General features: G+C 36.1%; 1 protein-coding gene across 3 annotated transcripts in view; it reads right to left on the bottom strand.

The window, feature by feature from the left end:
* C6 (complement C6) overlaps positions 1–15,631 on the bottom strand; it is a 69,644-nt gene that overhangs the window by 23,872 nt on the left and 30,141 nt on the right. For all 3 annotated transcript variants that reach the window (XM_032278864.1, XM_032278865.1, XM_032278862.1), the window contains exons 8-9: positions 13,128–13,368; positions 8,879–9,001 (exon numbers count right to left, since the gene is read on the bottom strand). In XM_032278864.1, the coding sequence (XP_032134755.1) occupies positions 8,879–9,001; positions 13,128–13,368 (364 nt within the window). The remainder of the gene's footprint in view (positions 1–8,878; positions 9,002–13,127; positions 13,369–15,631) is intronic.

Below are 15,631 nucleotides of genomic sequence, written 5' to 3'. Positions count from 1 at the left end.
TCTGGAGACAGCACATATAAATAAGCATCAGTTAGAGTTGAAGTGGAAGGCCCAGGGAGGGGGAAGAACAGAAAAATTGAGAGAATCTGGATGTAAAGCCAAAGAAATTAGACTTCATTCTTCAGGTTTAGAAACAGTTGCATTTTCTAGAAACAATGAAAGGTTTTGAGGTGGGGATTTAAAATGATTCAGGAATATTAGCAGTGCTGTGTCAGCTGGGTAGCAATGGATATTTGAAAAATCAGTTTGGAGCCTATTACAATAGTCTAACATTGCAGTATCCTCTTGTTTCTACAGGCTGAAAACTAGGGTCCATATTTGATATTTTCTCATGTCAATTCCTCTACATTAACTCAGTTTCCTAAGTAGCCCTGATTATAGCCTAGTATTTTCTTTCTTTTTAAATTATTTATTAATTATTATTATTATTTTAAAGCCTATAGCACCCAGTATTCCCAAGCGGCCTCCCATCCAAGTACTAACCAGGCCCGACCCTGCTTAGCTTCCAAGATCAGAAGAGATCGGGCCTAACATTTTCTTACATTTTAAGTAAACTTTTATGCTGAAGTTTACTTAAAATTACTTACATATTGACACAAATGTACACAAATCATTAAGCATACAGCTCAATTATTTGTAAAAAGTGAGCACACTCATATAATCACTGCCCATATCTAGAAATAGAACTCTAGCAACACCCAAAAGCCTCCTTCATACTTTCATCCAGTCATTATTCCATCCTCAAATGCAAATGCCAATTTTATTATTATTGCTATAGATTAGATTTGCATATTTTAAACTTTATACATAAAGTTTTAACACATGTACCATTTTGTGCCTGCTTCCTTTTGCTCAGTTTTATGTTTGTGACATTTGTCTACTTTGTAGCAGTAGTTAATTCATATCATAATTTATCCATTTTACTCTTGATAGACATTTGAATTATATCCAATAAATGAATAATGCTGCTTTGAATATTCTTATTTTTGCTCCATGTTTGTGCATATTTCTCTTGGTGCACACCTAGTAATAGAGTTTCTAAGCCATAAATAAGTGTGTGTGCATTTATATTTCACTTTAGTGGACAATGCCAAATAGTTTCCAAAATGGTATTAATAATTTATACTCCTACCAGCAATGTATGGCAGGTTGTGAAGTTCTACTGCCAATACTTGTTAATTAAAATTTTTTCACCATTTGCACGAGGTGGTATTTTATGGTTTTAACTTTTTTATCCTTTGGATTCCCAGTTATCTTGATCATCTTTTCTTGTTTATTGGTTATTTAAATATGTTGTTTTGTGACATGTTTATTCAATTTTTTTGCTTATTTTACAATTCCAACTACAATTTTCCTATTTATATGCCTTTACTGCATGCCACTTGGGCAACTACAAAATAATTATAGCAGACATGAATTGAATATTTAGTATAGGCTGGGCTTTGTGCTCATCAATTTATATGGATGGTTTATTTAATTCTCACAGTAAGCATATGAAGTAAATACTATTATTTTTATTTTCCTTACAAGAAAAAAGATTAAATTCTTGATGTTGATTACATAGCCAATCAATAGTAGAGCCAACACTTGAATATAGTCTAGCCTGAAAATTTAGTTGATATGCAATGAATTTAATATATCACAGCTAGAAATAATTTCTATAAATAACATTTACTTTCCTGCTTAATAATTTTTACTGTTTTCCCACTGAATCACTCCATTAGCGTGTTCTGCTCAATACTAAGTCTGTGAATTTCTTGGCAAGGTATTTTAAGGGAAAACTGCATACTATTTCAGCTTCTTAAAATATCACAATGCTCTTTATAATTTGAAAAGCTCTGAGAATTTCTCTTTAACACTGTTACACTCAAAGTTTTTCAATTTAAAAATGGAACTCCCTTTTCATATGCAACACCTATTAACATTCTTTAGATCAAATGTGGGATAATGACAAATTTACTAGGAGTAAGTCTATATTTTTTAGCAAGGCACACAAGCCCTGTTTAATATGGACCAAACCTACCTTCTCAGCTTTATTTCAAAAAATTTATGCTCAAGCCAAATAGAAACACTCATTTATTCATTTACATAATCATGCTTTTCCTCTCTGTGCCTATGTTTCCTCATCTATAAAATAGGGGTAATAATTTGTACCAGTCTTATGGGGTTGTTGTGAGAATTAGAAGTTAACACACACAAAACACTTAGGACAATGCCCAGAGCATAGTAAGAGTTCAATAAATGTTAATTATCCATTCATTTATTCTTTCAAGCATTCACGTGTTCATTGAGCACATCTATGAAATATTTATAATGTGCTAGACATGGTACAAAGTATTGAGGACATAAAGACCATGTCATTGTCCTGAATTTGCATACTGTGGAGGAAATAGAAAGCAAACATAATACAGTGTGATGAGTGCTATGATGGTGTGCATGCAGGTTGCAGTGAGTACATATAGGAGGGTGCCTAACCTTAATTATGAGTAACAATAGAGATGGTAATCAGGTAAGGCTTCCTGGTAAAAGTTACAATTTCAAGATTTTGTTACTTCAAAATAGCTATTATATCTTTAGCATATAAACACTTAAGCAACACAGAAAAACACAATAATTATTCCCCTTATTGTTTAGTCTTAGTTTTATATATTAAATGAATCCAGTTCTCATTGCCTCATCTTTGCTTATGTTTCTTTACTCCAGGGCTCTATATTTATGTATTGGATTAATTAATTATGTATTGGAGATAGATAGATAGATAGATAGATAGATAGATAGATATTGAGATGGAGTCTCACTCTGTTGCCTGGTTGGAGTGCAGTGGCACAATCTCAGCTCACTGCAGTCTCCGCCTCCTGGGTTCAAGTGATTCTCCTGCCTGAGCCTCCCAAGTAGCTGGGATTACAGATGCACGCCATCACACCCAGCTATTTTTTTGTATTTTTAGTAGAGACAGGGTTTCACTGTGTTGGCACGGATGGTCTAGATCTCCTGACCTCAAGATCTGTCCACCTCGGCCTCCCAAAGTTCTGGGATTACAGGAGTGAGCCACCATGCCTGGCCTGGATTAATATTTTAATATTAATTTTTATATGTCTTTTTATATTTTTTAATCTCTATTATTTCTCTTATAACTGAAGTGGAATCATGGGCTTTCTATATTTACAGCCTCAGCCTGGAAAGAATCGGGAGAGAAAAAGAGTAAAATTTTGTCTTTTGAGCTCACAAGTATACTTTTATAAATCTAGCAAAAATCATAGATTTGAAGGCTAGGATTTTTAATGTCAAGGGCCAGGCTTTTGAGAGAGAAAAAGAATTCTTGAGTTCTTAACGCTTGAACTAAAATATCAAGAGCCAAATATTTTAGGATTCAGAATAATAGAATTTGTAACGTTGACCATAAAATGATAAAGAATATATAAAATAGCCATTTTCCTTCTCAAAAGTAGAAAAGATTTTCAGCAGCTGGGAGAATGGGGAATATTGGACATGTGGTAACTAAAATATAGACTTTGTGGATTCCTTAGTGCAGGTCTAAGATTCTACCACTTTGGGGAAATCTTGGAAAGAATAGTTTGACAAGAGAAATTTGATAGAAACTCATAAGAAGCTCTTCAATAAGTTAATGGAAAATGTGTATTATGAAAAAAATGCATGGCTTTCAATTTTTTTTTGCACAAAAATAAATTTATAATAACTTACCATTACATGGCTGAATAAAATCTAGTTTGAGGCACAAAGAAGGATAAGATATCAGTTTGAAAAGAATACCTAATCAGAGCAACTTGAATTCTTCTAAAGTAAACGTAAGACCAAACATCAAATTTATGGTAAAGCTTGGGTGGAAGAATAGTGAAATTACTGATGCCTTAGGAAAAGTTTATGGGGACAATAATGCAAGGCAGTCAGCAGTTTTCAGAGTCATAACTCATTGTAGGAAGGGAAGAAAGAATTTTGAAGAGAAAACTCCTAGCAGTAGACCATCTGCATGAATTTGTGAGGAAAAAATTTACCTTGTTCATGCCCTAATTGAAGAGGAGTAATGATTAACAGTGAAAACAATAGCCAACACTGTAGAAATCTCAATTAGTTCAGTTTATACAATCTGAAAAATTAAAGATGAGCAAACTGCCCACTCAGTGGTTGCCAGAACTATTGTGCCCAGATCAGCTGCAGACAAGAGCAGAGCTTTCAATAAAAATTTTAAACATGTAGGATCAGATCCTGAAGCATTTTTTTAAAAAGAAATGTACACAAGAGATGAAAAATGGATTTACCATTATGGTCCTGAAGACAAAGTACAATCAAAGTAATGGCTACCAAGAGGTGGAAGTGGCCCAACCAAAGAAAAACTGGCCTAGTCAAGAGCAAAGGTCATGGAAATGGTTTTGTGGGATGCTCAAGGCATTCTGCTTGTTAATTTTCTGAAGGGTCAAAGAATAATAGCATCTTCTTATGAGAGTGTTTTGAGACAGCCAAACTTTTAGCAGAAAAATGCCCAGGAAAGCTTTATCACAGAGTCCTTCTCTACTGTGATAATGCTCCTACTCATTCCTCTAATCAAACAAGGGCGATTTTGTGAGAGTTTAGATGGGAAATTATTAGATATCCACCTTTCAGTCCTTCTTTAAGGCCTTCTGACTTCTTTTTGTTTTCTAATCTTAAAAATATCTTTAAAAGGCATCCATTTTTTTCAGTTATTAATGTGAATTGACACCATTAAATTCCTAGGACCCTCAGTTCTTTAGGGATGGACTAGATGGCTGTTATCATTTACAAATGTGTCTTGAGCTTTATGAAACTTATGTTGATAAATAAAGTTTATATTTTCTATTTTTAATTCTAGTTCCCTGTGAACTTTTTGAAGTCCTCTCATGTACATTTGATCTTCTCAAGTAGAATGGGAATGGCAAGCCTTATAGAGAATCTTTTATATCCAACATGGCCACCCAAGCAAGTGGTTCCTGTGGTAGTCTCAAGGCCCTCACATTTCACTGTGATGTACAGAAATCTGGCAGGGGTTTCCTAAAGCCTCAAGAAGGTAAGGTAGTCTCGAGAAAGAGTGGTAGACAAAAAAGGGCACGGCCTCTTTGTGAGGAAGATTCAAAGGACATGGATCTAATAACCTGACCTTTCTCTCTGGCTGCCCTTAGTATTTTCTCCTTCATTTCAACCCTGGTGAATCTGATGATTATGTGCCTTGGGGTTGCTCTTCTTGAAGAATATCTTTGTGGTGTTCTCTGAATTTCTTGGACTTAAATATTGGCTTGCCTTGCTAGGTTGGGGAAGTTTTCCTGGATAATATCCTGAAGAGTGTTTTCCAGCTTGGATTCGTTCTCTCCGTCACATTCAGGTATACCTATCAAATGTAGATTAGGTCTTTTCACGTAATCCCATATTTCTTGGAGACTTTGTTCATTTCTTTTTACTCTTTTTTTTTCTAATCATGCTTTCTCATTTTATTTCATTGAGTTGATCTTCAATCTCTGATATCCTTTCTTCTGTTTGGTCAATTCAGCTGTTGAAACTTGTGTATGCTTCGCGAAGTTGTCGTGTTGTGTTTTTCAGCTCCATCAATTCATTTATATTCCTCTCTAAGCTGTTCATTCTTGTTAGCATTTTGTCAAATCTTTTTTCAAGGTTCTTAGTTTCTTTGCATTGTGTTAGAACATGTTCTTTTAGCTTAGAGAAGTTTGTTATTACCCGCCTTCGGAAGCCTGTTTCTGTCAATTCATCAGACTCATTATCCATCAAGCCTTGTTCCCTTGCTGGTGAGGAGTTGTGATCCCTTGGAGGAGGAGAGGTGTTCTGGTTTTGTTTTCATCCTTTTTTTGCTAGTTTCTTCCCATCTTTGTGGATTTATCTACCTGCGGTCTTTGTGGTTGGTGGCTTTCAGATGGGGTCTCGACATCCTTTTGGTTGATGATGAAGTTATTTCTTTCTGTTTCTTAGTTTTTCTTCTAACAGGCCCCTCTGCTGTAGGACTGCTGGAGGTCCACTCCAGACCCTGCTTGCCTGGGGGTCACCTACAGCAGTTGCAGAACAATATGGGTTGCTGCCAGTTTCTTCTTCTGTTATCTTCGTCCCAGAAGGATACCCGCCAGATATCAGCCTGAGCTCTCCTTTATGAGGTGTCTCTGGATATACAGGGGTTGGAGAGCTGCTTGAGGAGACAGTCTGTCCCTTATAGGAGCTCAAGTCCTGAGCTGTGAGCTCCATTGTTCTGTTCAGAGCTGCTGGGCAGACACATTTAAGTCTGCTGCAGTGGAACTCATAACTTCCTTTTTTTTCCCCAGGTGCTCTGTTCTGGGAATGTGGGGCTTTATTTGTAAGTTCCTGTCATGCTTCTGCCTTTTTTCAGAGATACCCTGCCCAGCAAGGATGTAGCCTAGTCATAGTCTTTCAGCAAAGGTGTTGCTGAGCTGCTGTGGGCTCTGCCTAGCTGCTGTGTGAACTTTCTTTCAGTTTTGTTTATAGGGGTATAGTTAAAACTACCTTGGTAATCACAGTCTCCCTCAGTAATGGCGGACTGCCTCTGTAATGGCGGACTGCCTCGGTAATGGCAGACTGCCTGGGTAATGGTGGACTGCCTCAGTAATGGTGGACTGCCTCGGTAGTGGTGAACTGCCTTGATAATGGCGGACCCCTGTTCCCCCACAGATCTGGACCATCCTGGGTCCAGCTGTGTGTGCTGTGAAACTCTCAACCCAGAGCGTTTCAGATTGCTGGTCTTTGTGGAGGTGGCTCCCTGTTTCAGCCCCCTTTTTTTTTTCAGTTGAACGGCGATTCTGTCTCCCAGGCATTCCAGTCGGCAGCTGAAATGGTGCCCAGGTTTGTGTGAGTTTTTGTGTGGAGACACTGAAGCAGCCACGCTGGAGACTTGTGGTACTTTTTTGCCTGGGAATCTCCTGGTCTGTGGGCAGTAAAATTTCATTTGGAAGTGCAGTGATCACTCACCCTCTGCATTTTTGCTGGGAACTGCACTCCAGAGCTGTTCCTGTTCAACCATCTTGGATCATCCTTAATTAATTCTTATACTGAATCTTTTTATCTCTGAGTTCTTGATTTGTTTACTGAACTCATACTCATTAAATTATTCTACTGCATGATAAACTGATATAGAATCTGAATTCATATTTTGGTTAATATCGCCAGATTATTTGTTTTTCATGCTATATGCCTTTTTGCCCTCTTTTTCTTTTTTGCTATAATGGGAATATGCAATTGTCAGGCTAGTTCTTTCATATGGCTTATGCATAACAAAATCATGTATATGTAGACCATCTATCTTTTCTGATACTGTATTTAAAATTATCTATTTTTTATTATAGTAAATATTATATTTGTTTTTTTTGTCTGTTTTTCCCATGAGAAGGTAGGCTTCAAATTTGGGAATTTCTGTGATTCTGCTTCCATTTAATCTGAGCAGTCAGGCAAAATAAGGAAATGGAATTTTACAGAGAGGAAGGAGTTATTTATAATGGCAAGGCATAGGAGAGAGCCTGACTTGTTTAGGAGGCTGCATAAAGTTTAGCTATGCAGAGAAGGACAGGAACTTATGCTTAAGGCCATGTGGAACGATGACATGTTCCAAATATGAAGGTTTCATGAATCAGGTTTTCCATAGAGAAGATTCCTCTCATAAAAATGTATAGAATAGGCTGGAATAAACCAGACTAGAAGCAGGGAGACCACGTAGGGGGCTTTTGAGATAAGCCAGGTTGGAAATAATGAATGGAAGGTTTGCCTTCCATGGAAAGTTTTATATCCATGGAAGTAAAAAGATGAAGACAACTTGCAGATACATTCAGGAGGTGGAATGAATTGTGCATAGTTACTTATTAGATATAGAAGCTAGAAAGAGGGTAGAATCAAGACAGCAGCCAGGTTTCTGGCTTGGTTGACTTAGTTGATGGTGATGCCATTATCAAGGCTGGGACTGCTGAAGGAGAGTTTCCTCAGCAGGTGAAAGGAGCCAACCACTGCTGGTCACTCTGCAAGGCTCCTTATAAACGTCATGTGACTTAGTTTTCACAACAGTCCTATTAGGCTATGAAGTAAAGGCTATTTGATATGAATTAGAACCAACAGCAGCAGTGAGAGAATATGTGAAGCATTGCTGCCTAGAGACATTCCGGTCTGGAGTTCAGAAGGGATATTTGGGTTGGGGATTGGGATAGAAAAGTGAAAGCCTACTGGGGTTGAAGATTTGGATAGAAAAGTGAAAGCAGTGGCTAAGATTGGGAAGCAGTAAGATCATTCTGCTAAACATAACTTGTATCTTTTATTTTTAGTATGTTTGCCTGGATTTTCTTTCTCACTCTTTCCATTTGCCAAAGTCTACAGCCATTTTTTAATGCATGGCTCCAAAACAATTCTATTCACAAAACCTGATATATTTAAGTCTCAGGATTTTCTTCTGCCCAAAATAATTCTCTTCACAAAATCTGATGTATTTCAATCTCGGGATTTTCTTCTGCCCATTTTCTTCTTATAGCCTTTTAGAAAATATACCTCTCTTAGACCCTTGTCAATCTGTGTTTTTAATGGATGTTTATGTTTCTTTACCTTGTAAGGTTCTGTTTCACATGCATATACACTTCACAATGCCTAATATTGAGTTCTGTCCATGGGTAAAATCAATAAATTATGTATTAATCAACCTAAGTATGAGATAAAGAAAACCTTAACAATTTCCTTTTTTAGGTAATGCTAATGGTATTTTATTTGCATCTCCTGCCCCAACACACAGGGTTCTGAGGCATAGAAATGAAATAAATGAAAAGCTAAAAATAGCATAGTCATGTCCAATATGGTCTGTAAATGACAGCCAGGCTCAGGGCACACTGGATAAGCTGCTAAGAGAGGGTAATGTTACCTTCATGTTTCTCTGAAAGCTTGTTGGTGGTGCACCTATGTTCCACTGTTGTTTTCTTAACAAATAAAAAACGTTTCTTTGTTTCAATCCGGACACAGTGTTGGCTTTCTTCCTGAGTTAAACCTGGGAAGTGAAGTACAAACAACCACTAAGAATGCAGCATTGACAATTCAAAGAGGAACATGATGCTTTGGTCACTTCAGAGCTACAGATACTTTATATTAGCCCCTCTCTTCCCCAATCCCCATAAACTTAAGTGACAGCTCAAGTTAGCTTTACCTACAGATTCAATCCTGCATGGGCCCAGAGATGGTTCTGAACAGAAGAGTATGTCTGAGTGTCCATTATCTCTCCCTTTAACACTGACCCTCAGAAGCGCATATGAGCCAGTGTGGCTCATCTCCTGGGGATGGTGATGGCCTGTCCCTGTTGCCTGCCCCTTGTTGCCACTCAACACAATGGAGCTCTAAGCTTTCCCTTTCTATTGGCCACTGTACTGTGTAGTCCTGCAAATAAAGAGACTATGACGTATCTGATCTGTTCTCCATTCTAAGACCTAGTTTCTGGACCACTGCTGATTCTGTGAGACCTGAGTCTACGTCAATTGCTTCCCTATGTGTCACCTAAAATGCAAATCTTCTTGGCCGTGCTTCTTCCCTGAACAGTCATTCTCATACCTCTCTGGACTTCTCCCTTACTCAGCTACTCACTCAGCCCCTACTTCCAAATCCCTTTTTTTTGTAATCTCAGAAATTCTGACTTCCTGACCTATGAATTATTTTCAAACTCCTCCCTGGCTATTCTATGTCCCCATGTTAATTCAAGCCTGCACTTGATACTGTTTCCACTGCCATCTCCAACAGAAGTTGATACTGCAATTTTCTCACCCCGTTCATGTATGGGAGCTGGGATTTATATCTTCCTAGTTTCCCACTGGTGCTTTCATTGGATGACTCCCCATGGTCTTATAACTTGTGAAAACCTTGTTACTCTAGGCTCAGACCATCTGGTTTTCATACCTTTAGTCCTCATTGTTCTCCTTTTCTAAACTCTCTAGCATCATTTGTTGAAGTATGGGCATCTGAACCACTCCCGCTCACCACAGCCCTGTGATCATTCTCAATGGCCTCAAAACCTGTGTGTTAGTGGAAGAGTGTAGGGGAACAGATCTGGTATCTTTGTAGGCTGAGTTAGTACTATCTGGGGTAATTTGAGGGAAATCAACATTTTCTTTTTCTTAACAGCTTCCAAGCCACCTGACTCACTGCTGGAAACATCAAAACTAAAATCCAGGTGTTTTGATGTTTAGTTAGAATTTGCCTTGCAGAATATGAGCACATGAGAGGTAGAGCTGTTAATATCAGCTCTTAAGCACCTAAAAGGAAAGTGGGTTATCAAATACTAGTATTTGGGCTTGCGGGTCATAATAGGCAGGGATGGGTGTTTTCATAGCTTGAGGTTCTGATTAGGTGTGATACTGAAATGGAAATCTGGAGGCATAGATCACTGAGAAATGAGGCTGGGTACATGTGAACTGGGTCTCTCTACCTCATTATTTGGTAATAGTTTGATACATTTGAAGAGATGCATTGTTAGTTGTAAGTAAAAAATTCTTGGTTTGAAGCCCTCATGTTTAGTTTGCATCTTCAATTCTAACAAAAAGATAATTGTTTCAGTCTGGTTGAATAAATATCGTTCATTTTGCTTCTGGTAGGATTGTTTTTATAAGTGGGTTAGTCAAATATTTAGGCCATACTGGGAATGCAATGCATTTATATATGCCTAATTCCTATTCTTTTCTTATTCATTCATTAGGCTATTATTATTTATAAGTAATAAATTGTATGTGTTCAGTTAATTAACTATAACATAATAAATTATAAACAAATTTATTTTTGAGGGCTATAGGTGAATCTTTGAAGATTTGAATAATGAATATTTTTATGACATTGGACATACAGTGATTAAAATATCTGGACTTTATCACTGAATTTCTGTGCAACCCTTTTCTTCCCTGCAGTATGTCCAGTTTTTTGCTGCTGGACCTCTATCCACATTAACTAAGAAACTGCTTGATACTGCAGTACCTGACCTCTTAAACCTGAGTGTTCCTCTGCTGTGTGGCACAGGAATTAGTATTTCAGTAATGTTTTTAGCTACTCTGATGCACAAAAGTCAAGTGTTAGTTGAAAATGTCATATTAATAAGTAGCATGGTGAATAATTTTTAACCTCCAATTCAGAGTAGAAGATGACTTCCCAACAAAAGGAGTTTAAGATTACCCTCTTGCATATTATGATATTTTTATTGTTTGATGTTTTCACTGTGTTTATGAAACTCTTTTCCACAGCATGCTGAAGCAATGTCAACTTTTACTCAAGGTTTTAACTTGACTATGGAACATTGAACAATAGAGAAATAAATCAAGGGATGCAAATAAAAGGCAGTTTAATTTTTTTTTTCTTGAGGGAAATAAAGTCCTATGAAATATTCAGTTATTTTTCAAAAATTAATGACAAGGGATATAATTCATATTGAATAAAGCATAGCAAAAATTAAATCTATACTTTAGTTTCATGTTATGATGAGGCAAAGGGAGCGAGAATAGGAGGAGAGAAAAGGGAAGAGGCCAGAATATATATTTATCTAGAGAGCTGGAGAAGCCAGGTAAGCACATGAACTGGATGATTTCATTTTCTTGAGAAGTCGTTTCTATCAGATTGTGCTTCATTTTAACCACAATTAAAATTTTACAGATATATTATTACATATAAACTTACTGAATATAAGAATATCAAATACACCTTATTGAGAGCTTGCTTGGAGGTTCTAGCAGAAGAGTGCAGCTACTTGTATACCCTTGACTGAAGACCAGTCCTCCTCTATTGGGGATGGTCGTCTTTGACCAAGTGTGTAGCTTTGGGAGGGACACACATGGAGTGGTGAGGGAGGAAGGGGACACCCACCTAGCCAGCCAGATCAGCCGAATCAACTCTGGCAAACAGTGAAGTGACAGATGTCACAGCCAGATTGTCCTTCCATCCAGAATACATCTTATTGAATATATATACACATACACATATGCACATAGAGACACACTGTCAATACCTATATACAGTGTATGCATGTATACGTATATATTGTGTGTGTGCATGCATACATAGATATGCATGGGTATTTATTTTGAATTTCCTATCACATCCCAAACTCCTTTTCTTTCCTTTATTATATGTAACTGTCAGTCTCTACCTCTACAGAGAAAGAGATGGAATGTGAGAATGTTTCAGTAGGAAAGTAGAGCTCATTACTCTTCATTTTGGTTATGGGGCTTTAACTCTTGAAAGGATGAATAGTTGATTAAAGATTCACCCAGTTCTTAACTGACCTTATCTCTAAGCATTTAGGGGCTCCACATGTATGAGGATTATACTCATCAAGTGGGAAATTATTGTCTCAGTTATAGCAGCAGTGACCAGAATAATTTCATCTGAGGGTGAGACAAAACCAAGTCAAAGACCAGAGATTTCCCCTATTTCTGCTCAGCATTGGTGTTGATACTATTTGCAGTAGCAGAAGACATCAAATTCATCATGCAAGAATTTCTCTGGTGGAAAGGATAACTGAAAGGAAACATAAGGCATGCAGGCAGTATGGAAGGTCTACAATAACACAAACCTTTTGAATTTAGTTTCAGGTTTCATCACCAGCAGGTGCTTATGGGGCTCACTCTAGCTTAGTCCCTTGTCAAGTTTCTAATTTTTCTTTCATCATAGGTTTCATCTTGGCTTTTAGTTAAAATTATTACAAGGAAAAGCTTGATATTTAATTTGCTATAAATTATTGCTCTGTGAAATGATCTCCTATAAAAATGCTATTCATAAATTATCTTTTAGAATTTAGAGCCAGTACAAACTTTGTTTCCCTTGAGATATTGGCATGCATCTTCCTTTTTGGGTAACCACTACTGTGTAAGCTGATGGTGTTCCCAGATGTCAGGAAATTTAGAGACAAATGTGATGCATAAAATCACAGAGCTTAAGCTTACTTATTTTTCTTTATTTTTTGGTCTTAGTTTTCTATTTTCATTTTATTTATTTGAATGTGTATATATATATTTTAATCATTCTTTATATCATTTTGGAAATAAAGCAGGATCTAAAGTCAAAGAAAAATAATTAATGTAGTAAGAGAAAAAATGTATTGCATGCTATCGTATCAGTTAAAAAGAATGAGGACTGAAGAAAGTTACCTGAATTCTTTAGTTCCTCACTGCCAAACTGATAGAGGAGGTCATACACACCCCCCAGGGAGCCAGAGGTGAAATAATGAGTCCCAAACTCATCGAATATTCGGCTGTACAAAGCAGAGTTGTATTCTAGAGGCAGATGGTTAAGTGCTTTCAAAAAGACATCAGAAAGGTGCAGATCTTTAGTTTTCATTGTGAAGTTTAAGACTTTCATCACTTTATGGATCCTAATGAAACTAGAATCCTAAATGGAAGAAAGAAGTAAAAAGAAAAGATGATTAAAGGTAATGAAAGTTTGAAGTACCACGCATTTAAATGTCATTGATTTATCATTAGTTTCATTCCCTCCATAGTATTACAACAACTCTCACTCTCTATTGCATGTACTCACATACAAAATTAAAATTTTTATTTTACTTTCCAATACCAACGTTCAACATCAAAACAGATAAGATTATCTCAATAATGTAAAAGATTGCTATTTAATTTGCTATAAATTATTGCTCTATGAAATGATCTCCTATAAAAATGCTATTCATAAATTATCTTTTAGAATTTAGTGCCAGTGCAAACTTTGTTTCCCTTGAGATATTGGCATGCATCTTCCTTTTTGGGTAACCACTACTGTGTAAGCTTATGATGTTCCCAGATGTCAGGAAATTTAGAGACAAATGTGATGCATAAAATCACAGAGCTTAAGCTTACTTATTTTTCTTTATTTTTTGGTCTTAGTTTTCTATTTTCGTTTTATTTATTTTAATATGTATATTTTTTAATCATTCTTCATATCATTTCAGGATCTAAATAAAGTCAAAGGAGAATAATTAAAATAATAGAGTAAGAGATAAAATGTATTGCATGCTATCATACCAGTTAAGAAAGGGTGCATGTGCTCACTAAGAAAGAAAAAAATCAGTGATCACAAAAGTCAGCTGGCTTTCTTGATTGTCAACCATGGCTGCATTTCTACTGAGTTTTTATTTAGAATGCTTGCTAATGTGAATAGTTGAAAAACGATTGTGTGCATTTTGAACTGAAAGTTATGCAACTGAGATGGAGGTTATACAACTGAAATTCAAGTTACAGCTTTATCACTAACTGGAAAAAGGCTTTGATTCTCTGGAATTCAGTTGTCAAATGATAAGATGAGGATTTGCACCTGGAAACATTTCACACCTCCTTTCAACTCCAAAATGCTGATTCTAAATTACTTAGGGGGTGAACTTAAGTAAAATTATTTATATTTTCTCTCCTTCACCCATATGCAGAAATATATAAGATTTTTTTGTTTACAAACCTATTTGTTTATCATTTCGTTTTATGTCAGATTAATTTAGAATTAGCTGGTCAATATTATGCTTAAAATCTCATTTCCTCAGATTATCTTTCTATATAGCCACTGAATTTTATAAGTTTTTATGTATATTGTTGAAAAAATTTTTATGTACTTTATCTGATCTCTCAATTTTAATAAATTGTAATAATAGAAACAGTAAGAACCATATTTTCGCAAAATAAATATTGTAACTGTTAATTATTAACCATATTCCTATTTGCTATAATTATGGCACAAGATGACTGCTGATACACACACATACAAAATCCCCAAAATTGAAAAAGAATCATCATTAACCACCCTTCTTTCATCCTTTTCCTTGTCCCTCTCCTCCTTCATTCTACTTTCAGGACTTTTATACATTTATTGCCTAGCTGTCTTAGATGCTATAGAAACAGAAGTGAAGAAGGCAGACAAAGTTCATGCCTTTGTGGAAATTCCATTTTAGTAAGTTCTCATTAATTCTATTTTTAACTATAATACTTGAATTTTGTCGTAGAACCATAGTTTTCAAAAGTTGGAGAGCCCTTGTGCTTTCAGTAAGAAGCACACTCATTCCCCGAGTATCTGAAGTGCCTGTTCTGGAAGGTTCAATATTTCCAGGATGCTTTAAAGTCTCAGTCATGGAAAATACAAGTTAAACTTTGGTAGCTCAACTTAGCACAATTACCTCCATGGTGTTCTGCTTGCTGGTTCATGATAACTGAAACTGGCTATTTTAGAGTAAAAAAATGTATTAGTATAGGTTATTAAGCAACATACAATCTACTTCAACAACGTGTGAGGTCTTGCTTTATTTTAATAATAATTTTGTGATTTCAATGTTGTAAAGTATATCAGGAAAGTAGTGAATCTTACTGAGTTAACTGATATTTTGCTTGGAAACAGACTGCTCAACAAATGTCTAGTTTGATCTGTGATTGACAAAACAACTAAAGCATTATGCTCTACTGAAAGGTTTGGATTGATTTTCAATTTTGTGGCATCTTGTTTTCTCTACTTGAAGACTAAGAGAGTCTGCAGTAGCATTTTCTTTTCTTTTCTTTTCTTTCTTTCTTTCTTTCTTTCTTTCTTTCTTTCTTTCTTTCTTTCTTTCTTTCTTTCTTCTTTCTTTCTTTCTTTCTTTCTTTCTCTCTCTCTCTTTCTTTCTCTCTCTCTCTCTCTTTCTTTC

The sequence above is a fragment of the Sapajus apella genome, unplaced genomic scaffold (genome assembly GCF_009761245.1).
Source record: "Sapajus apella isolate SASKATOON/1434 unplaced genomic scaffold, GSC_monkey_1.0 scaffold11, whole genome shotgun sequence".
Lineage (NCBI taxonomy): Eukaryota > Metazoa > Chordata > Mammalia > Primates > Cebidae > Sapajus > Sapajus apella.
The sequence above is the reverse complement of the archived record's forward strand: the minus strand, read 5'-3'. Positions and strand labels throughout refer to the sequence as shown.